This window comes from Nycticebus coucang, chromosome 14, assembly GCF_027406575.1.
Source record: "Nycticebus coucang isolate mNycCou1 chromosome 14, mNycCou1.pri, whole genome shotgun sequence".
In the NCBI taxonomy this organism is placed as follows: Eukaryota; Metazoa; Chordata; class Mammalia; order Primates; family Lorisidae; genus Nycticebus; species Nycticebus coucang.
In genome coordinates, this window is record NC_069793.1 from 12598827 (window position 1) to 12621912 (window position 23086).

Here is a 23086-nt window from a genome sequence, read left to right on the forward strand (position 1 = left end):
ATTGAAATTCTCTAACAGTCACAGAAAGCTCCTGTCTAGAAACCACTTTGGTATCTTTAGCACCTTCAGGAGGGATGCAACCCCCTTGCCCCTAATGGTCTTCAGAATAAAATTCCGATTCCTTAGGCTGCTCCCCGCCCATCTTTTCAACCTCATCCAGCCACTCCTAGGTTTTGGGAAGCCTGTTGTGACTCTTAAGTCTCTTAGATAATCTCTCTTCTTGTTCTCCTCACATTATGTGCATAATTCCTATCACAATGTATTCTAACTCTGATTTAGGACTGGCTCTGAACTCAGGACTGGCTCTGAAGCCACTGAGCGCTCCAAAGTCAAGGAATTCATTTCCGTGTGTCCAGGGCCAATCCTGGGCTGGGACAGAGAGACTCGGTATTTGATGAAATAGAACCGGAGGGTGGCTGGTGGGTGGAGACGCAGACTCCGCCCAGAGAGGGAGGAGACTACAGGGGCAGATGGCGGGAGGGGCCCGTACTCAGCCTCCATTACTCCTCTATGACTTTTGAAGAAATCATTTAAGAGAAAGCAACGTTAATACCCTGCATTTTACTGTCAGGTCCAGGCCCAGGCTATAGGGGTCCCCGCGGGGCAGAGATGAACAGGGAGTCTAGATCTTCACGCCAGGTGCCTGGGCCCAGCTGAAGAGGAAGATCCTGGCTGAACGTGCCCCTAGCGCCAGAATCCCAGATCTTGACGAGCGGCCATCACAGATGATGCCTGGAGCCCAGCACCTAGCCGGCCCTCCGGCGCCTGGGGTGGTGACGTCTCCAACCGCAGCGGCAGCCGCAGCCGCAGCAGCGTGCTCGTACTGCGCCTGCGCGTGCTCTGGCCTGGCTGCAGGAGGTCGTCTGCGCAGACTCATTAGGGCCTTGCCAGCCACGTGGCCGGGGTACCTGTGGACTACTGTCTCCGGAAATGGCTTTTCCAAACCTAGATCCAAAGGTTGCCCTTATTGGTGCGTTTCTTATGCACACGGCCACTGCAGAGTGACCAGAATTACTGATGAAAAGTCAGTTGAACACAAATGCACTTGAGGTGGTCTGAGTGTTTGAAAGAGGAAAATAGCTGGTCAATGGCTCACTTCCCCCCCTTTTAAATATAAGTAACGAAGGAAATTAATGAATGCCAAAATGACTTTTAGATCCACTTGCTGAGGTGGATTTACCTTTCTTGTTAGACGTGGTGTTAGTTTTGTATTTGATGTAGATCGTGATTAATAACAGTGTTTATAAAGAGACATGTAAAGAGGTAGAGGGAGCACAGAATCATATCCAGAAGGAGGTTAAGAAGTGGGGGGAAAAATCCTCAAGCAAACAATGTAATCTTTAACTGACAAGTGCAGATCACCCTGTTAATGCAATTATCATGACTTATTGAAGCATTAAATTTCTGGAAAGCAACTACTGAATGTCATGTGTTTTCATTTATTGTTGTAAAATTTAAATTGGCATTGTGGAAAGGTTAAAATTTCGGCTTACAATGTAAATACTTAGTGAATGATAGCCAGTGAGTAAAACATTCAGAAAACAAAATTGATTTTGCTTTTATAAGGAAATTTTCTAGTGCCTTTATTTATAAAAGCTAAATTTATGTTTTAAAGCCACGGAGAGCTTTTATGATGTTTTTAGAGCCTGAACAATCAACTGTGAACTCAGCAACTTCATGTTTAGCCTCACAGCAAACTTCCTTACATTGGGACACCAAAATCCCCTCAAATAAAACAAAATGCCCAGGCTCTTTTATAGTCTTTACATTTTGTATTGTTCAGTATATCATTGAGGATATTAACTTCATTCTTAAATAATATAGCACTTTAGTTTTCTTTTTGTTTTACTTGCCTTATTAGCAGACAGGGCTTTCACAGTATTAAGCATTTCGTGTGCTGTAGAAAGAGGAGCTCCCTTGAGCATTTAACCTCAAGTTTACAGATTTAGTGGACTCTGTAGTAGTAAGAGCCAGTTTTAATGAGATGGACCCTTACTGTTATTTGCTGCCAGAACTATTTGGTTGTACAGAAGTGACATATCTTTTCGTTTAAGATTTATCTAACAGTCTCTGGAAATTATCTTGGATTTAACATTTTCTTGGACAGGTGCCAATGGCATGTACAATAAGAACACAGGCGGGAATAGAAGACCGAACTAAACTATGAGGCAGGCACAGATCCTTGGCACTTCTTAATTCCTCTAATAATGTCACAGATCAGTAAATCAACATTGATTTTTCTCTAATGCCTACAACCTGGATTTGGACGTTCAGAATTGATTCCATTTCAATTCCTATTCTTTGTTAAAAATTCTGTATCTTGGGCGGCGCCTGTGGCTCAGTCGGTAAGGCGCCGGCCCCATATACCGAGGGTGGCGGGTTCAAACCCGGCCCCGGCCAATCTGCAACCAAAAAATAGCCGGGCGTTGTGGCGGGCGCCTGTAGTCCCAGCTGCTCGGGAGGCTGAGGCAAGAGAATCGCTTAAGCCCAGGAGTTGGAGGTTGCTGTGAGCTGTGTGAGGCCACGGCACTCTGCCGAGGGCCATAAAGTGAGACTCTGTCTCTACAAAAAAAAAAAAAAAAAAAAAAATTCTGTATCTTTCAACAAAGAGTCAACCAATCATGGTTTAATACCCAATATGACTTACTTTTTAATCTTTGTCATCTTAAATATTTCTCCATGTTATTAATTTCCCTTGAATTTGTTCCCGGGCTACAAAAGATGTTAAGAGAAAATGTGCTGGAACCACAGTGCCTCATATAACACACATTGTTAAAACCATTGGTGAAATCATTATTATACAGACCCTGTTGGCTGTAAGTCCTGATAAAATACTTTGTTTAAATTTCTATGAGCAATTTCATTTTACACAGTAGAAAACAAAAAATGTTTCTTCTGTGTAAGGACAGGTGTTCTAATAAGAAAAGTGGAAATAAATTAATATCAGCTGTGGAAACTAAGCAATGAAGTTGGTTGTAGAAATGCGGTGTATTTACATATGTGTATTTATATAATAGGTATGCATGTATACATATGTAGTAGATTTCAGTTCTCATATATAATTGTTACCATATCAATTACTATTAAATGCTATCCTTTTATAAGGTGCTTACCAAAGAAAGATGCTATTAAATAAGATGCTTTAATAAGATGCTTATTGAAGATGATATTTAATAATTAAAAATTATTTCTCTGTTTTTTGTATTTACTATAGCAAAGCAGTATGTTCAATGCTTCACATTGCTTATGATGTTTAAACACTCTTATGATTGTTATTTTCATTTTAGGAGACGAGAATACTGAAGCTTGAGGAAATTAAGGGTCTTGTCCATGGTCACACAGCTAATGTTAGAGTTGAGGTTCTAACTCCAGTAATTTAAATCTAGTTTCAGAATCTGTATCCTATCTCCACATTTTTTTCCCTCTGTGCCTCCTCGAGGAAAGGCTCTGCTTTCTGAGTGACATGGAATTGCACAAAGAATATTGCTTTTTTTTTTTTTGAGACAGAGTCTCACCATGTCACCCTCAGTAGAGTGCTGTGGCATCACAGCTCACAGCAAACTCAAACTCTCGGGCTTAAGCGATTCTCTTGCCTCAGCTTCCCAAGTAGCTGGGACTATGGGTACCTGCCATAATGCCCGGCTATTTTTTATTGTTGTTGTTGTTGTTATTGCAGTTGTCATTGTTGCTTAGCAGGCCTGGGCCGGGTTCAAACCTGCCAACCTCAGGGTATGTGGCTAGCAGCCTACTTACTGAGCTATGGGCCTGTTGAGCCCACAAAGAATATTGTTAAAGAAATCACAAGGTCTTGGGATGGTTCCCAGCTCCAATATGGTCGTGTTTAATCCACCATATTACTCTTTGGCTTCGTTTCTCATCCGTACAATTAGGGTCATAAACTGAAGCATTGGTTGAAGTGATATTCAGTTTCAAAGTCCATAGCATATTCAAAAGTGTTACTAACTACTTGGGTGAGTGGGAGGAGTTGTGAAAATACAAAGTCCAGTTGTAAATGACACTTAAATTGGGAAGCTGTCCCTGGGAACATGTGTGGAGAAAGAGATTGAGTGACACCTGTTGAACTCTGCTGAGATGATAAAATTGAATAAACAGCTATTTGTTTTTAAGAATGAAGCCAAGTTACTGAGGAGTGGGGATGAGGGGAGTCAGGAGAGAAGAGTCAATGGTTAAACATTAAAAATTGTCTTACAGAGAATAGCCTAGAGAGAGGAAGACTTTGTCTTAAATGCGAAAAGAAGTGGAAAAGGCAAAAATCAGCCAGTTTTTCCAAGACGTTGATACAGAAGTCTTCTCCATTTGGCTGCATGGCCAAATTTGCCTCATTTGCATTCATATTTGCAAAAGAATGACGTCAGTTTCCTGCAACCCTCCCTTCCCCAAAGTCTTTCTGGGAGGCCTCAGAGTTTTCCACATGTGTTCTCCGGCAGGCCTCTGTGAGCTTTTGCAGTGTGTGAAGAGCCACTACTTTGCATCTGCTTCTTAGGCTTCTCAGGCTGTGCTGCACCTTCTCCAGAAGAAGGCTGCCTTGCCCAGGGGCTCCCTCCCAGGGCCCCCACGCTCCAGAGCCTTGCAGGTGTTCAAGCACCGTTGTGCTCTCTTCAGTCTTCCTCGTGAGAGCACATCTCTTTCTCCAGAGGCATCAGACCTGTTTTGGTCACTGGACTCCATTTCCTGGAGCTTTCAGCTCGAGCTTCAGATACCTGAACTCAAAATTTCCATAGGATTTTTCCCTTGATCACCATGTAAATAGATGCCTGGGGATGCTCTGTACCCTATACCCTTGCAGTCCCCAACCACCAGGCTGTGGACCAGTCGTAGCCTGTTAGGAACAGGCTGCCTAGCAGGGGGTGAGTGGCAGGTGAGCAAGTGAGGCTTCATCTGTCATTATCTCCCAGCAACCCTAGAAGGGACCATCTAGTTTCCAGAAAACAAGTTCAGAGCTCCCACTGATTCTGCATTACGGTGAGTTGTATAATTATTTCATCATATATTACGGTAGTAGAAATAAAGTGAAAAATAAAATGCCATCATCTTGAAACCAGGCCCCCCTCCTTTGGTCTCTGGAAAAATTGTCTTCCATGAAACAGGTACCTGGTGCCAATAAGGTTGAGGACTGTTGCTAAACCTGATCATTAAAACTCAATTTGGCCAGCATCTACTGCATGAGAAAAGGTGAAAATTGTGATTGATTGATTATTATAGGGCCAGAACAAATCCAATCAGGCTGTGGGAAAGAGAGCTTTCAGAAATGTTGTGTTGGCCAGGTATGGATCAACTATATATGATTACACACACACACACATACATGTACACAATACATACATACCTAGGATATATTTATGGATTCTGGAAACATAACTAACTCTTTTTATTTTTATTAAGTCAAATACACATAGATCATGAATACATTTATGCATATGTGGAGTACAATGTGTTGATTTTTTTTATACAATCTGACGTGCTTACATCAAACCAATCAACATAGCTTTCACCTCATTTACTTGATTATTGTGTTAAGACATTTATGTTCTACACTTGACAGATTTGACTTGTACTCTTGCAATATGCTCCATAGGGGTGGTCCCACCATTTACCCTCCCTCTATCAAACCTCACCCCCTCCCCTCCCTTCCCACTCCATTTCTCTCCTTCATCCTGGGCTATAGTTGTGTTCTATCTTTCATAAGTAAGTGTGAGTAAATATAAGTTGGTTTCATAGAAGTACTGAGTACATTGGATACTTTTTCCTCCATTCTTGAGATAACTTTACTCAGGAGAATATGTTCCAGGTCCCTCCATGTAAACATAAAAAAGGTAAAGTTTCCATCTTTTTTAAGGCTGCATAGTGTTCCATGGTCATAACTAACTCCTGAACTCATGCATTCCATGATGAATTATTTATCTTCTCTAAAACCTTAGGGTTTAGAATTAGAAGACACCCTAGAACCCTAAAGATCTAATAATCACCTTTGAACTTCTGAGGAGGGAAGAGACAGAGTAAAGGATGCAGTTGGGTGTGCAGGCGCGTGTGTATGTGTGTATATATATAACTTAGGTCATATTTCTCAGGCAAAGTCTTTGTACTCAAATCCAGCATTACTTACTTGTGTGAGAAAAAACCACATGAGCACTGGCCTTGAAATAGATCCAACTCCATCCCATTTTATTTTTTATTTTTATTTTTCATTCAACAAATATTTATTATCTACTATGTGCCATGAACTCTTTCAAGTACTCCATCCCATTTTATACTGCCCCAAATGAAAAAAAATATGTAAAGCCTAAATGTTATGCAATAGCTTAGCATAGTGTTTGGCCACAAATTAATAGTGTAATACTTATTTTTTTAAAAGCAAATCAATGAGTAAATGAACACTCTTTTAGAATTACAGGATGAAAATATCATAAGAACTTTAAACAGTAACACATTACTAGTAGGCTTGTGACCTGCATACTAGAATATATTTCTACTTCAGTCACCTTTTTGGGTCTCAGGATACAGGTATATTTTCAGAAAACTTAGAAGTCTTAAACTTTGAAATCAAATTTGTTTTTATTTTTTTTCACAGGAAGTTTAATGCTTTGATCATATCAGCTTCCAAGGAACAGAATTTTTGACTATTTTTCTCAAGTACACAGAACACTGCCCTGTACAAAGTAGGTACTCAATAAAAATTTGTTTGATGAATGAATGAATAGCATTCATTCTTAGTTGAATAAAAGCATGATAGCATTGATTTAAATGAATCCTTTACATAAGCATTTTATTATTGCAGTATTATTTAAATTGCTAAGGTATTTTTCATGCTCTTAAGAACCTCAAATAAAAATTTTACATGGTTGACAATGAACTCTATTAGCATCATTCGACTATCCAGTTAAAAGAGAAGTTAGGGAGAGAAGCAATTGACACTCTAGATTAGTGGTTTTCAACCTTCCTAATGCCGCAATGTATTTTCATTGTTAAAAAGGGGTCATGACTCACATGTTGAGAACCACTGCTCTAGATAGTTAGGGGTTCCCAGGTACCATTAAAAGGTAACAATAACTTACAGGAAGCAAGAGTTGAAAGTAGATATTTGACCCTTGAACAACGTGAGGGTTAGGGGCACCAAACATTTAATGCTGGATGTAATCAAATAGATACTTAGTCTAGGTCCATATGTGAGCAGCCAAGCTCTGCTGGAACAATTTGTTCGTACGATAAATATGCTATCACCCCCTCAAAGTGCTCTCAGTACAGCTTGACAGTCTTCCTTGGTTTCTCTGATCACGTTATTCTTAATTTCCATGACTTTCCCCACATTTCCCATTGTGTTAAATGGTGTAACTACCCATGTGGCCCACCATGGACATGACCTCACTGCTACTTTGACAGGGATGACAGGAGCCATCATATTGGAACCTCCTTATGTGCTCACTACCACATACTGGAAACCTATGGATATCGGCAACAATCACATCTTACTTTCTTTCTGTTAGGTAGAGAAACTGCCCTTTTTCATGACTTTGGCCATTTCTTTCATCTTTCTTTTGATCTCTCGACTTCCCTCTTCCTTGGGTTGTTCTCACTGGCTTTTAAACACACCAAAAATAAAAGGCCAAAGGTCAAATCAAAACCCCTCAATGCACCCTCCTTGCCCTGCTATTGCCCCATCGCAAGTGAGTTTAATGTGCCTGAAAAGACTGTAGTTATATGATCAAACATCATGCCTCTTGAATATCTACCAAGCTTTGCTCTACAACCTATACAAAACCAAAACAAATTTAAAAAATACTAAAAACAGCTTATATTTCTAGTAACATTTTATTGAGGAAAAGGTAACATGAACAGCAAATGTTCTAACTTTAAGAGAGTCGCAGAGTCATTTTTCAGTCATCTAGTCTGACACTTTTGCCAGTGTGTTTTTATGGCACGTGGGGAGAGACCATGACCGAGAGACAGAATAATCATCAGGGACCAAGCTAAGAACAAATCTCAGACATAGTCTTTAAAGATTAGAAATCACCATCACCATGGACCATAAAAGACATTTTCTTAAGTTTCTGAGAGTGGTTTTACTGCATGAGAGTAGACTGATGCTTCTTTTTCTTTTAATACCTCAGGATGTAGATAGCTTTCATTTATGGGAGGGGGAGAGGACAACTCTGATGGCAAGGGGTTGTTTGCATACATAGTTGGAACAACCAGAACAGACTGGAAAGAATGAATAGAACAAGAAATATTGTTACTGTGATGCTACTGAGTTTCCCCTGGTCCCAGCACAGTCAAGGATAAAGGACAATTTGGTAAGTCCACAGTGGGATTTAGCAGACCCAAGTATGTATTCTCTTGGGTGTATTCAGGTTATTTTACAGAGTAGAGACCCAACTCACCCTACTGACGTTGGAGATTGATTGCCTGGCAAAATGGGTGGTGACACTGGCTATGCAGAACTCCAAGATGGAGAAGATGAATACGATGGGTGAAATGACATTTCGAGAAATCTGAAACTAGAAATAAACTCAGTGAAATTTGGGGTACTAGGAAGGCCTCACACAAGCTTCAAAAAGTTATTGACTCAACAAATGTGCTGTTCTTCATACTCAACTTGCTCAGTGAGTATGATTTGATTCATTATCATCAAATGCTTATTGTAGGGGTGAATTTATTTTGGGTTGTTTTAAAAATACCAGAAGACTGGTGGTGCCTGTGGCTCAAAGGGGTAGGGCGCTGGCCCCATATGCCAGACGTGGTGGGTTCAAACCCAGCCCCGGCCAAAAACTGGAAAAAAAAAAACAAAAAACAACCAGAAGACTTTCCTTTTGGCAAGTACACTTTTTCATTTAAAAATATTTAAAAGGTGGTATTTTTTTTTCTTTGCAGTGGCCCCCATGTGTTTATTAAAATGTTACCCACTCATTACAAATCCTTAACTAATATAGAAACAAACTAGTCATTCCAAATGCCAAAATGAACATTAATGACCATTATTCTATTCTCTGTATAGACAAAGGCAGATGGAAGAAGGGCTATGTATGGAAAACTAGCACAAGTGGGTGACAACAATAACAAGGTCAAAAGAGAAGCATCCTTCTCTACGAGGAGAATCACGTTATTCCTGTTCTGAAATAAAAGTACAGTAGAACCTCCATAGTTGACCACCTCCCTACACTGACCACCGCCTAATTTTCATAGACTGGACATGCACCACATCAGTAGCCCTCGTTCCTTATGTTGACCACCTCCATATGGTGACCAGTTTGTTATAGTTCTCACTTTACAGAGGTTCTACTGTCTTCAGTTTACTCAAACTCTGCACAGGCCTTCTATTTGATCAGATATAGTGCAGGTGAATTTTCCTTGATTCACTCTTCTACTGGGTCCCATGTGTCTTCCTGTTTCCCTCTACATCTTGAACACTAAATATTGCTTCCTGTCCACTTTCCTCAGTGTTAATCATGCAGGGGTCGCAGGGAGGGAGCTAGCTTAGCCAGCACTAAGCATGGTGCCTGCTACTGAACACGCACTTTGCTTTCTCTTTCTTCTGAGAGTCTGCTACGTGTCCGATACCCAGGCCTTCTGCATCACTGGAGGCAGATTCTACTGCTGTGGAATTCTGTGCACCCCGCCATGTTAGCCAAGTGCCCTGGAAGACAGTGCCCTCTCCTACGTCTCTGGAGGTGGTGGGGTGCTACCCATGGGCTGCTTCCATGCAGGATTTATTTTATCCTTTCTCAGAATTGACTGCCCTCTACCCTAGTCTTTTCAGAGCATTAGAGACATTTTTCAGTACTTTTTGGCTTCCAATCAGTCTTGTTTCTGGGAAAACAAGAGCCAGGTATGGGAGCTGTTTCCTTCTGCCACCTTGAGTCACATGAGAGCAATTTATTTCTCTGTTTGGGCACCACTATACAAAAGCTGGGTTTTTTTTGTTTTTTGAGACAGAGTCTCACTTTGTCACCCTCAGTAGAGTGCCATGGAATCATCATAGCTCACAGTAACCTCAAACTCTCAGGCTTAGGTAATCCTCTTGCCTCAGCCTCCCAAGTAGCTGGATTACAGGTGCCTGCCGTGATGGCCACTAGTTTTTAGAGACAGGGTTTCATTCTTGCTCAGACTGATCTTGAACTCTTGAGGTCAAGTGATCCTCCTGCCTCTACCTCCCAGAGTGCTAGGATTATAGGCATGAGCCACTGTGCCTGGCCTGTGGTTTTTATTTTAAAGGATGAATTTTGTGTTCTTCTTTCACTCTGTCTTATTCACCAAGAGGCCTTCTTATCTATTTTTTGCCCCCTTAAAAAGTTTTCTTTACATTGCAAAAAGAGTGGTTCTTTCAAAACCCAAATGTGAGCATTTCTGTTCCACACTTAAAACTCTTCTGTGTCTTTAGCAAAGAACAATCTCAGAGCCTGATGGAAAAGTAGTATGCCAGCTGCTTCAAACTATCGACACTTTAAACAACAGACATCTCATTCAGGTCATACTAGTGACTGGCGTCAGGATTCCAGAATCCTTTAGTTGAGAAGCATGTGGCTTTAGAAGATGGCTACTTCAAGTTCTAGTGGACTGGAGTTACTTACACAGTACTGAATGAACTGATAATAGAAATATTTTGTGGCTGTTTGTTCAAAATATTGTCCTTTTTTTTTTGCAGTTTCTGGCCGGGGCTGGGTTTAAACCCAACACCTCTGGCATATGGGGGGTCTGGGCCCTACTCCTTTGAGCCACAGGCACTGCTTGTCTTTTTTTCTTTTGAGACAGAGTCTTACTCTGTGGCCCTGAGTAGAGTGCCATGGTGTCATTACAGCTCATAGCATCCTCAATCTCTTGTATTCAAGAAATCTTCTTGCTTTAGCCTCCCAAGTAGCTGGGACTATAGGCATCTGCCAGAATGCCAGGCTAATTTAAATTTTTAGTAGAGATGAGGTCTTGCTCTTGCTTAGGCTGGTCTCCCGAGCTGAAGTTCCTCCTGCCACAGCCTTCCAGAATACTAAGATTGCTACAATGTGAGCCACTGTGCCTAGCCTGTTAATGTTGTCTAATATTCTATCTTCTAGATATAAAAGGGATACATTCTATTTATTAAGATATATGTGACCCACAGCAATTTAAGAGACTCTGCTTTTTAAAAGTGAATACTACCTCAAAACCCCCAACCCCTCCAAAAAAACCAAAACCAAAACCTAAAATGCCCCTTCTGTGGCTTTCTCTTGCTCTCAGAATGAAGACTAAAATCCTTAAGATGGCTGGCTGTGGGGCAGGATGACACCTCATTTTATGCCATGTTGTTCCATCTTTACAGGTTTTAAGAATTGTGGCTTCAGGTTACCCGTTTCTTCCTGAGACAGAGTCCCTGGTTGGCCTATGTAATGATAATGATCAGGTGATTCTGTTTTGAGCACAGTCAGAGGCATGTGCCACATTTTACATCTGCTTCATTCTTCGGGTCTTTAGTAGAAATCAGATATTCTTGTCACTCCCATTTCTCTCTCACCTCATTCTTACTTGAAAAAAGAAAGCTATTCAATAAATTGACTATGTTATTTATATGGAATTTCAAAATTTATATAAATTCCAAAATTTATATAAATTTTCCAAAAACCTTTGGAAAACAATTGTGGGGCAATTTTAGGAGTCTTGGAGGCCTCTCTAAACCCTTCCTTATTATTTATGTGATTAACAGTGAGGTGGAACAAAAATGGATGCCCTTTCTGCCTAGCCTGTCTGTAGAGGTAAGTCTCTCACTTGGTTCAACAGTGCTAGAGATTATTTGACTTGGCATAGAGCCAGAATAGAAAATGATTTTCCACTAGAGTTGATGTACAGTAATAAAAGACAAAAGACCCACTCCATGGGAGTAGAAAGAGGACAGGCATGTGCTAGATGATAGTCCACTTACCACTGCCACATTGCTTTGTTGAAATTTGACATCGATGTACATATCCACCGCCAACAGAATCACTCCAGTAAGGGCAAAGATACAACTAACAATATTCATTCCCAGACTGCCTCTTATCTAGTCAAGATGACAAGAAAAATAAATTATATGTGGGATATAGGGTCCATGAAATTAAATGAAAAGAGTTAATCAGATTTAATGGCTCTTAATCTTGGAAATCCTGCTACAATTCTTCAAGTTGAAATGACTTTCTTTTCTGCCCTTCTGGGAAGTTATCATAAACATTACTCAGTGTGTAGTCTAGACGTAGGGTACTTCTAACAGTACCAAAATGTACGCTTTTATATTTATCTAAAAGCGTCATCCACAATAACAACTATATTTTCTTTATAAAAACAAAGAACAAATATATTTTTAATGAGAATTTGTCTATAACAATAGACAATATTTAATTTAATATTAAATTATTTGGATGCATTATTTAAATACATTATCTTATTTAACTCTTACAGCCATTGTATGAGGTAGGACTACAGCACATGATTTTATAGATAGAAAAGTATATAGACATAACAGTTTTACTAATAAATTTAGAATTAAGGAACGCCCCAAAGTCTTTTTAGGGACAAGGTAAAGAACCTCAAATTTAGAAGAAGAAAGTCTTTCAGCATTTGTGGGTAGAGGCGTGGGCAAGTCTATCCATTTCTACAATGGTATTGTGACATAAAGCAGAATAATTGTGAAACCAAGTCCTCAGCTGATTTGCTGTGGGTGGTAGGGTCAAATTCTTTAAGTTGTAGCACCGTACCTTGGCATCTCCCGAAGGGCCCCACACAGCTCTGAGAAGAATTACCTTAAATACGTTTCAGTGCTTCTTTTCTCCCAAACGACAGAGTCTATGCTTGGACAATCTCAGGGAGAGGAAAGGACTCATAGAGGATGCAGAAGAAGAGTTTTATTTTGTTATTGGATGACACCAGGATTGGATAATCCCGATTAGGCTGATTTTAATTTAATTTAATTTAATTATTTTGTTTTGGTTTTGTCTGGAGGAGTGTGAGCTGCACCACTCTGTGTCCCCATTTCCCCATCCTTTCCTCTTCTGTTGGATTACATATAACTGCCAAACTGCTCTAGTTGGCTCTAGTTCTGAACAAATCATTTTCTTCCTTGTGGTACAGACCAAGAAATTGAAGTAGCTGGGTTGCTGTGACCAAGAGAATTGAAAGCCTTGTCTAAGTGATTATTTTGTATCAATTCTCATGGAATGAGCTAGATGCTTGTAATGGTGATTTAGAGAACTGTAAAACAAAAACCCAATCTGAATAAGAATAGGAGACGTGCACAAATGAAAGGTAACAGCACAAGGCAGAGCTGAGCATGACTAGTGGATAGCAGAGATTTTTGTTACTGAAGTGGCGAGTCAGCGTTTCCCATTCTTAGTTGCATTTCTACTTTTGTGACCTGAACAAATTAGGAAGCTTTTAGGTTAAAGCTTAAATAAGCCTTATCTTTATTACTTCCCTCCCTTGTGAATGTGTCAGGATATGAGCACTGCCACTTCTGAGTGGCCGATGGCGTGAACCATTCCCCCATTCCAACACACAGACCATGAAAACAGCCAACAGGTATTCTGGGAAATGTGTACCCATTCCCAGTTTCTAAATCTGCCTTTTCAATTTTCCTCGCCAATAAATTAAACTGATATTTATAGGGGTTTAAAAATTAGAAACATTTCAACTTACCAGACAAGGGAAAAAGACCTTGGATACAGAGAGAGCGCCAGAAGTAATGAACTGTAGAAACAGACAAATGTGTGAAATGGTGGGTTCTCTGGTTGTGCTTGGGAACTTCTCTTTGTATGAAAATTTGGTCTGTTTGTATTCATCTAGTTCCCTTCTTAAAATTTCCTCTCGTGCTTCTCAATTTTCTGGAATAACTCTTAGGGGTATGTTCCTAACTCCTTTTTGAATTTTTTCTCCTTAATTTATTGCATATGAAGAACTGTGCATGTAAAAGCTTCCCTTGTTCTGATGGCTCCTGGGCTTACCACTTCAGCTCTTCTTGTCATCTATTACATATTTTTAGTCATGTTTCTGGTCACCTTCTTTGCCAGTCTCCACCCAGCACGTACATTTCCATCTAAAATATAATAAGGAACTAAAACGTTGGCTTGCTGATTACTTGATTATAGTAAACATTAGGACATAGGCTTAAACTTCTAGTTCAGATGGGGAGTAAGTTTTCCCTGTATATGTCTAATCAGAGCAATTATTACTCTAAATTCTCTGGCCCACAGATGCAGAGCTTATCCAGAAATGGGTTGTGACTGAGTTGGAGATATGTATGCTTTATGGTCTGAGAAAGAGAGGAATTCTATCAATGTACTTACACAGAGGCCTCCCCAGAATGGATATCCGCCAGTAAAAGTAATGGAGAGAATGTGTGTATCGAGGTATTTTATGCCCCAAGTAATTCCAAAACCAATCTGCACCAATCCAATTATGATCTGGATTGCCTGAAAAAAAAAAAAGCAAGCAGCCATTTTAAAGTTGCCTGATCACTTTTGGGCCTGTGAAACATTACTATCAACCCTACCCCTGATTATTACTTGCTTATATATTGCCAGTATCCGTGGGCATCATTTAGGCATGTGCTGTAAGCAGGAGGTGGGCTGAGATTTGATAGGCACTAGAATAAGGGTGTGGGGGGGCACTCTAGAACCTCAGCATAAGGCTTTGTTGAGGTATTTGGGGAGATTAACTAGCTGGGGTGGCCCAAGGAGAATTCTTCTGAAAACACAATTGCTTACCCGTGCATTGAAATTTCCTGGGCACCCTCTAAAAGATTGTTAGGAAAAAACACAACAGTTTAACTGTGACTTCGGTGACTGTATTGTTCAAACGAATCACTTCTCCGCTTAGGTAACACCAGTTGTAGGTAAAGGAATCAATGAAGACAGAATCATCTAATTATGTGCTTGGTTCTGTTCTAAATACATTTATTTTTTTCATGCAAAAAATAATTTTATAGAGACACAGATACATAAAGAAAGTAGGTGTCCAATGTCCACAGTTACTAAGGGGAAGATCTGAGAGTTTAATGCAGCAAATTGAGTCCAGAGTTGACACCTGCCTGGGGAGCCCTCTGGTATTGTCTTCTCTTGGGGTCGTGGCAGCTCCACCTATTCCCTGCAGTCTTCCTGATTGTACCGGACAAATTAACCTTTTCCCTTTCTTCCTAGATTTATGTTGTATCTCATGCTATATAATGCACCTTTTTACTTGGCTTTATACTGATTTATATTGTTCATTTTCTTTAAAATCTCAGTTATGAAAGAATTTTATCAGTCAAGAGACACATCCTCAGAGATAAGAGATATATCTTTTACTCCCTTGTACCTCTTATTACCTTTTTAATCCTAGACAAACAGAAATTTCTGAGAAAGACTCATTGTAGATTGTTCTAAAAGTTGATTGTAGATTTATGTACTTCATTTCTTCCAATATTTATGTCTTAACTATCCAAGAAGATTGCACATACAAAGGTCTCTGTGTTTATTTCTTCAAAAAATATCCACTGAATACAATTAAATTGAAGTAACATTGGGGGAAAGAACTCAGGTTCATAAATAATGCTGAGCTCAATTTTTTTGAATAATGAAGTTCTTTGAGATTCAGATAAAACTTACAAATGTTTTTTCATTCTCTCTGAAAAATTCTTCCTGCTCATCCATGCACATGGACACCATACTCCCACACACAGCTTCCCAGGGGTGATAGACCATTTAGCCAGTCTCACTGGAAGAGCTTCCGCATTAGACTTTCTATTTGTTTTAACAAGCTTTTCTCTAGAGCAGCCATCTAGAGTCTGACTGCAGACTCCTCATCTCATCCTTCCTGTCATCTTGATGAGGGGCAGTTAGATCTTGGACTCATATCAGCCTCCTTCTCTCTTCTGATAGCCCTGCTGAACCATGTATTGATCAAATTGCCTGCAGGACCGATTTAAAAGTTTGGACAAGTGTGGCGCCCATAGCTCAGTGGGCAGGGCGCCGGCCACATACACCAAGGTTGGCGGGTTTGAGTCCGACCTGGAACAGCTGAAAAAAACAACAATGGCAACAACAACAACAAAATAGTTGGGCGTTGTGGCGGGCACCTGTAGTCCCAGCTACTTGGTAGGCTGAGGCAAGAGAATCTTTAAGCCCTGGAGTTTCAGGTTGTTGTGAGCCGTGATGCCATGAACTCTACCGAGGGTGACATAGTGAGACTCTGTCTCAAACAAAAAAAAGTTTGGACAAAAATTTGCCTGCATTTTTGGCCACAGAGGCACTTTAAGTTCTGGATCGATTGGTGCCGATGCTCCACACCCTGCACTGTAGTGGTGACCGGGGGCTGTTAATGGTGTGGATGTATAATCTTCAGGGACAGGAGGTAGCTTCTGCCAACTAGAGATTTTACAAAGCAAAAGCTTTGAAAGTATTTTTATTACACGCCTCTTCATAACAGGCAGCGTGCTCTTGTGGCTGCTCATTCCACTCGGTAAAAGCCAAACCCTCTGGGTCTCCAGGCCTCACTGGATCCGGCCTCTGCCGCCCCTGCCCTCCGGCCCTTGCTCATTCTGTTCCGCTTTACTGGCCTCCTCCCTGTTCTTCAAACACATCACACACATTTTCGGCTAAAGACCTTTATGCTGGTTGTTTCCTCTTGCCTCAATGTCGGCATCGGTTCACTCCTAACTTCATGTCTTTGCTGGGTCTTTGGGTACCCAGGAGAGCCCACCCAATCAACTTGGCAGTGCCCCTCATTGCCTGGAACTTCTCATCCTTTTTATACTTCTTTATTCTCTCTATATCATTTAATACCTTTTGTTTTTTTATTAAATCATAGCTGTGTACGTTAACGCGATCATGGGGCACCATACACTGGTTTTATAGACCATATGACACATTTTCATCACGCTGGTAACATAGCCTTCCTGGCATTTTCTTAGTTATTGTGTTACGACATTTACCTTCTACATTTACTAAGTTCCACATGTACCCTTGTAAGATGCACGGCAGGTGTAATCCCACCAATCACCCTCCCTCCAATACCTTTTTTTCTTAGTTTTCCTTCTTAATTTTTTTTTTATTTAGGATTAATATAAGGGTCCGTATGATTAGGTTACATCATTTGCATTTGTTAGGTGACATCCCAGCTGTAGTTGACACACAGGGCACTTTCCTCCTGTACTGTGTGTAGAGCCTGGTGCTCTTTGATGTTTCCACCTGTGTGGAGTCTGTGCGGGCTCAGCTGAGTGTGCTAGTTTGCCCCATTTGATGAATAGGAGGAAGAGGGTTTCTTCCATCTGCAGTTTCCTCAGAGCTGCCTCCACAGCTTCGCTGGACTCCTGGAGGGGAACTGATTTTTATTTTTACTTTCCTAAAGCATCAAAACTTGAAATAGGTTGTGAGGTGACTAGAAGAGTTTCTGAGACATAATGAGCAGTAAGTAAGATTTACAGAGTGATCTAATAGAGAATTTGGAGCCACTCATGGGGAGAGATTTAATACAATTTGGTGGAATTGCATTAGGGGTGTGAATGAGATATCTGGAAGGCACAGCAAAGGGACAAACAATTCTTCCGAGGCAGGTAGAAACTTCACCTTTTTACAATGCCTGCAGAAATAAGGTGTTCAGTTCAAAGTGCCCTTTGCAGAAGTAGGGTGATAGTTAAGTCACAGCATCTCCAAGGGAACTTGTGATACAGCACAGGTGGAAGGTTCCCTCATTCTTTCACACTCAGCCTTCACCAGACTGCGTGTTTGGTTTCTCCCCCTTTAAGGCAGCCATTTAATTTTCATTTTAATGTGAACTCACTCATATACAGATACCAGTTTGCAACCAATCCAGAGACAGGGTTGGGGTTGTCCAAAAAATCGTTTGCAGCAGTGAGCTCTAGCTAGAAGCAGTGGTGTTTTTATCATGTGAGTATTACAAAATCTTCATACTAACATTAAAGTCCTCTGTCACCTGTTAGATTCTTTCTTGAATCTAAAATAAAATGAACTTGATCTATGTAACTGTTTCTACCTAAAAAGAGAGAGAGTTTCCTGAAAAAAGAATAATTGGTTGGTATTCTCTCTACCTATAATTTATAGGTACAAGAAAATCTTGAAGATGTGTGATTAAAATTCTGTTGGTAAAAATACTTACCCCTAGTGCCTTTGCTTCTTCTGTAAAATTTGTTGACACTATTCCCAAAGCTGGATTTATCATTTGTGTATTTTCTTGACCCCGATGACTTCCAGCAACGATTCCTGGCAATATGATGAAGGGAGGCTGGTCACCCTGAGCTTGGTTTCCTTTGTTTATCGAACCTGGAGGCTGTTGAAACCTGAGAGCCATAAAGCTGCTTGCTGGGTAAGGGTTGGGTATCGTGTCATGAACTTTAGGGTGGCTCGTTGGCTTTGATGACATCATTGTGTCCTAAGTATTACAAAACATACCAAAGTAATACATTCTCCCAGAAAACAAACAAAAGAAAATCTTCTTAAATGTCAATACTCTATGCTGATGGGAGACAGCAAGTGAGCAGTGGGCAATGACAACTCATAGAAATGTGATTCTCGTTTGACACTGGAATCCTGTATCACCTATAATTTGGAATAAGTGAAGGAGCGGAAGATGATTTTCATTTGATTTTGTAAAGTGATTCCAATTTTCATTTGATTTTGTAAAGTGTATACATAGGAATGTGTGTGTATGTGTGTGTGTCTTCCCTGTATCTGAAGGACAACAGAAAGAAGAGACTATGATTGCCAGCATACTACCCTTCCCAAAGATGACTACATTTGAATCCAGGAACCTGTGAATATGAGAGGGTACATGGCAAAGGGGAATTAAGGTGGCGAGTGTCATTAAGATTGCTAATAAGCTACTGATATTAAAATAGGGAGATTGTCCTGGATTATTGGGTGAGCCCAATGTAATCACAAAGGCCCATTTCAGTAGAAGAGGGAGGCAGAAGAAAGTCAGAGAAAGAGAAGATACTACGGAAGTGGGGTTGGAGAAATGCTATACTGCTGGCTTTGATGATGGAGGAAGGCATCTGTAGGCCAAGGAATATGGGTGGCTTCTGGTAGCTGGATAAAGCAGAGAAACAGATCCTTCCTTAGATCCTCCAGAAAGGAACATAGCTCTGCTGAAACCTGGCCTTATCTGTGCAAACAGTGTTGGATTTCTGACCTTTATCTGAACCATCAGATAAAATAAGGGAGCTGTTTTTAAGCCAGTAAGTTTGTGGGAATTTGTTACAGCAACAAATAAAAGACTCATACATGTACAAGAGTCAGTAATACAATTGGATGGCAAGGAAAGCAGGCCAAGGTGAAAATTGTTTTTTAGTAGTTGGAAAAGTAGATAGTTTGTACATAGCCACTTAAGTTAATTCTCTTGTTTTTTGAGAAAATGACTCTTGAGATCTCTTATTCATATCTGCCCCTGTGAAAGTTTAAAGCATCTCGAGCCCCCTGTGGCCAAGGGAAATTTTATTGGAATAAACCAGCACAACTAGTTAATGGACAAGAGTTACTCATAATCCTTGAAAGAAAATTATGACACTTAAAAAAATTGCCTTTGGTGTTTTTAGATTCCTGTTGTTGAAATCTTATTCTCCAAGCTATTTTCTTGTACTTCATGAATATCAAGAAAGGAGAAGTAATGAATGCCCTCATGCTTAGTATGAAGTATGAAAAATACAAATAACCTGTTGGCACATTGCACATTGGTGTTTAACAGGGACACTTATTCCGAACCTGTGCTCATAGAATCCTGAAATTTCAAGGCAGGAAGGAACTCTTCTAATTATCCTGTCTCATATACCTTGGTTTACGGATATGAAATTGAAGCTGAGAGGAGTTAATGGACATAATCAAGGCTATATAGAAATTTGTATGGCACCGATAGGACTCAGAAATGGAACACTTGACAATTGGTTCAGTGTCCCCCACTGCAGCCACACAGCTTCCCTGTGAACTCTCGCAACTTGTCCTCCAGCCAACCTCAGTGACAGGGCATTGACTCGGCTCCTACAACAACCCAGCAATAAAACTGCTGTCTGCAGACGCCGTGGAGAGAGAATTATAAATCAGATCGATGACTTCTCAGTGACTCAGTAATTATGTTAGTAAGGCTTCTCCTTAGCAAACCTCAGGTGAACTATCGAGAGAGCTAACATTTATTAGACACTGACTGTGGGCACAAGAGGGGCTGTAGATTTGCACATTTAGACATGTGAATTTGGGGATAGAGTCCTGGTTTTGACATCAGCTACAGTCTTTGGCAAGTTTCTTAACCCATCTTTGCCTTTGTTTTCTGTTTGTAAAATGGGGCAAATAAGAATATCGTCCTGAGATAATACTCAGATACACTCTGAGTATTAAAGAGTTATCCTATGCAAAGTTCTCAGAATAGTGCCCATGACAGCTACCCAGGTTGACTCTGTTATTGCTCTGTTAAGTGTGTGGAAAAATTCTCTCTCTTGCTCTTTAACAGACCCCATGGGGTAGGTACTGTACTAATGTCATCCTTATTTCACAGTGAGGCAATTGAATCCCGAAGCTATATTCATCACCCTTACCCTAAGACGCTAGATACAGCTGAAAATGTCTGAAAACTGGGCGAAGAATGAGAAAACGCATTTCTGAAATATCTGATTGCAAAACGATTATTTCTTCAAAATGGAAACAAATTTTAGCAAAAGCTTATTTTAAATAAGGAAAAACAAACAGTTTCATAGCCGCGAATGTTAGAGTGATTCTCTATAACTCTAAAGTAACATTTGAGAACATGAAGTCGTGCACCCTGTGGATCTGGTTTCTGTGGCCAAATGTTGTTCCAGCCCTCTTTTCTAATCCTTAATCTGCTACTTCACTAACTCTGGGGCTTTGAATAAGTCTCTTAATCTGCATCCTGTTTTGTTCTTATGTCTCAACTGTAAAATAACAGATGATGCCATTTAAAGGAGTTAATATAAAGACCAAATGATCCTAACTTGTGTAGCGCTGTTGGAACAGTGCCTGGCACATGGCAAGTGCTTGGTAGAAGGTAGTTATTATTTTGTTATTAGAGCCCATGGTCTTCTATTTTGTTTTAAGCAGTAGATGTGGCCATATGAAAAGTTTATTCAAAGGATTGAGCTTCAAAAGAAGACCAAGAGACAGGAAATAGGAGATGGAGGCTCAGGGTACAGTAATTAATCAGAAGAAGAATTTTCTTGAAAGGGATACGGTTGAACAGTTGTCCCATGTTTCTGCAAGTGTATGATTTTATTACCTTCTCCTATGCTGTTGAGAATTGCATTTTTTTTTTTTTTTGGTCTTTTGAGAAATGTGATAAGAAAAGTTCAAGACAATTTATTTGTCAACAATTTCTCATTTCATATCTGCTATTTAGTTTCTGGACAAAGATCTACACATTTCAAATAGAACCCAGATTAGCAATGGCTAGGTCTATAAAATTATGGCTAGTCTCAGGATACATTTTTATTGGGTCAAGTTCTGGTTTCATGAAAACAGTCAAAGATCGGAGCCACTTCCAATCCTTTTAGTTTATAACAAAATGACCTAATATGAAAACAGTTAACATGCTTGAGAGGATAATTGATTATTCAATTGAAATGGGGATAATCCTGTAAATTATATATTCAATTGAAATGGGGATAATCCTGTAAATTATACAAGAAAAGGGACACTAATTAATAGATTCTTTTCATAGATTTCTACCTCTCTACCACTCGCAATTTTCCTCTGACAATTGGTAAGATATTTACCATCAGTTATCTTTTCTAAAGTTAGAACAGCTGCCATTATTTTAAGCACAAGAAATACATAAAAAATAGAAGATCTGATTAGATCAAAAGAATGAGATTCTAGTGATAAAAGAAAAGCTCCCCATTTGCGCTTTGATTACATTTCAAATAAATATTTCAAATAAAAATTCAAAAATTTTCCTTTTTCTCCTTTCTTTCTCCCTTGATGTCACATTAAATTCATTTTTAGCAGAGTGAAGATGACTACTCTCTTTGAGACTATCTTGTAGCGCGTCATGCAATGTACACAGTACACATGGAACTGAATCCTTTCCACAAAATCACCAGATTTTGGTGATATACAGGTATATAAACTTCCCCAAATGCCCACCTAGTGAAAATGAATGACTTTTTCCCCCCATCATTTTTTTTTTTTCCCGGAATGAAGTGTCTGAATTAAAATGTATTACAAAACCGAGAGCTTGGGTATTCCTGCCGTGCTATGCAGTGCTGTGGGAGCATCGTCATCTGGGCACTGCCACCTCTCTGTTGATGAATGTTCCTGGAATGGCATAAGTTGGACGACAATGTCTCCCTTCTTAGCATTAGCTTTTGAAATTTCTTTCTTGTAGTCCCTTTTACCACCTTCATAGCAGCTGGCTTTTTCATGCCTTTGCTATTTCCTTTTTTTCCTGTTTCACTCGTCTCACGACTTTATAGTGCCTCATTTGTCTATTGACCCCAACACAGACACAAGAATTTGTTTTATCTCCCCAGCCTAGAGGATGGAATACGTCAGAGAACCCCCCAAAGATACACCATCCCCCTTTGTGCCATTGATCTGGGCGAAGAGATAGGCAAGGAAGGTTCAGTGGACTCACCTGGTTCCTTTGCCACCTCCGTAATGTCTTTCTCTTGCCACCCTCCGTGCCAGTGTCAGCTATTTACCTGAGTTTTATAGGTCCCTTTTACTTCCTGTTTCAAGCAAACTATCTCCTATAGTCACATAATTCCAAAGTCTCTTTTTTGTTGACACTCTTTTACCCCAGCTGAATACATAGTCTCATTTGTAAATTTTGCAACATTCTGTGCTTTTACGTCCTCCTCTTGTTTGTACTATTCTCGCTATTCTGAGAACTTTGCATAGAATAACTCTTTAATTCTCAGAGTGTCCCTATAAGGAAGATACTCTTACTTGCCCCATTTGACAAACAGAAAAGAAACAAGAGGAAGGGGTGAAAGCACAGAATACTGGAAGGCCTGTTCTGACGCCCCCAAACACTGTTGTATTTGGATTTTGCCTATCAATTTAGTATCATTTTTCTTGTTAGCTTTCTCAGTAGCTTTGTGATACTCATCACTGCAATATCATGCTGCGCTTTAGTGCCT

The 23086-nt window shown here is 40.0% G+C and overlaps 1 protein-coding gene across 1 annotated transcript; it reads right to left on the bottom strand.

The window, feature by feature from the left end:
- Positions 1-622: 622 nt before the first annotated feature.
- Positions 623-18369, bottom strand: MS4A12 (membrane spanning 4-domains A12). The gene is made up of 6 exons (XM_053559779.1): positions 18103-18369; positions 14295-14420; positions 13648-13698; positions 11903-12019; positions 8402-8513; positions 623-945 (listed from the first exon to the last, which is right to left on the bottom strand). The coding sequence occupies exons 1-6, from the start codon at positions 18367-18369 to the stop codon at positions 623-625; spliced, it is 996 nt and encodes a 331-aa protein (XP_053415754.1).
- Positions 18370-23086: the final 4717 nt, after the last annotated feature.

Coding starts and splice junctions, on each gene's coding strand:
- MS4A12 (XM_053559779.1), bottom strand. CDS start 18,369: ATGATGTCATCAAAGCCAACGAGCCACCCTAAAGTTCATGACACGATA. Junction 13,699..14,294: donor CATTCTGGGGAGGCCTCTGT/GTAAGTACATTG, acceptor CTGTTTCTACAG/TTCATTACTTCTGGCGCTCT. Junction 12,020..13,647: donor AGGTCTTTTTCCCTTGTCTG/GTAAGTTGAAAT, acceptor CATCTTGACTAG/ATAAGAGGCAGTCTGGGAAT.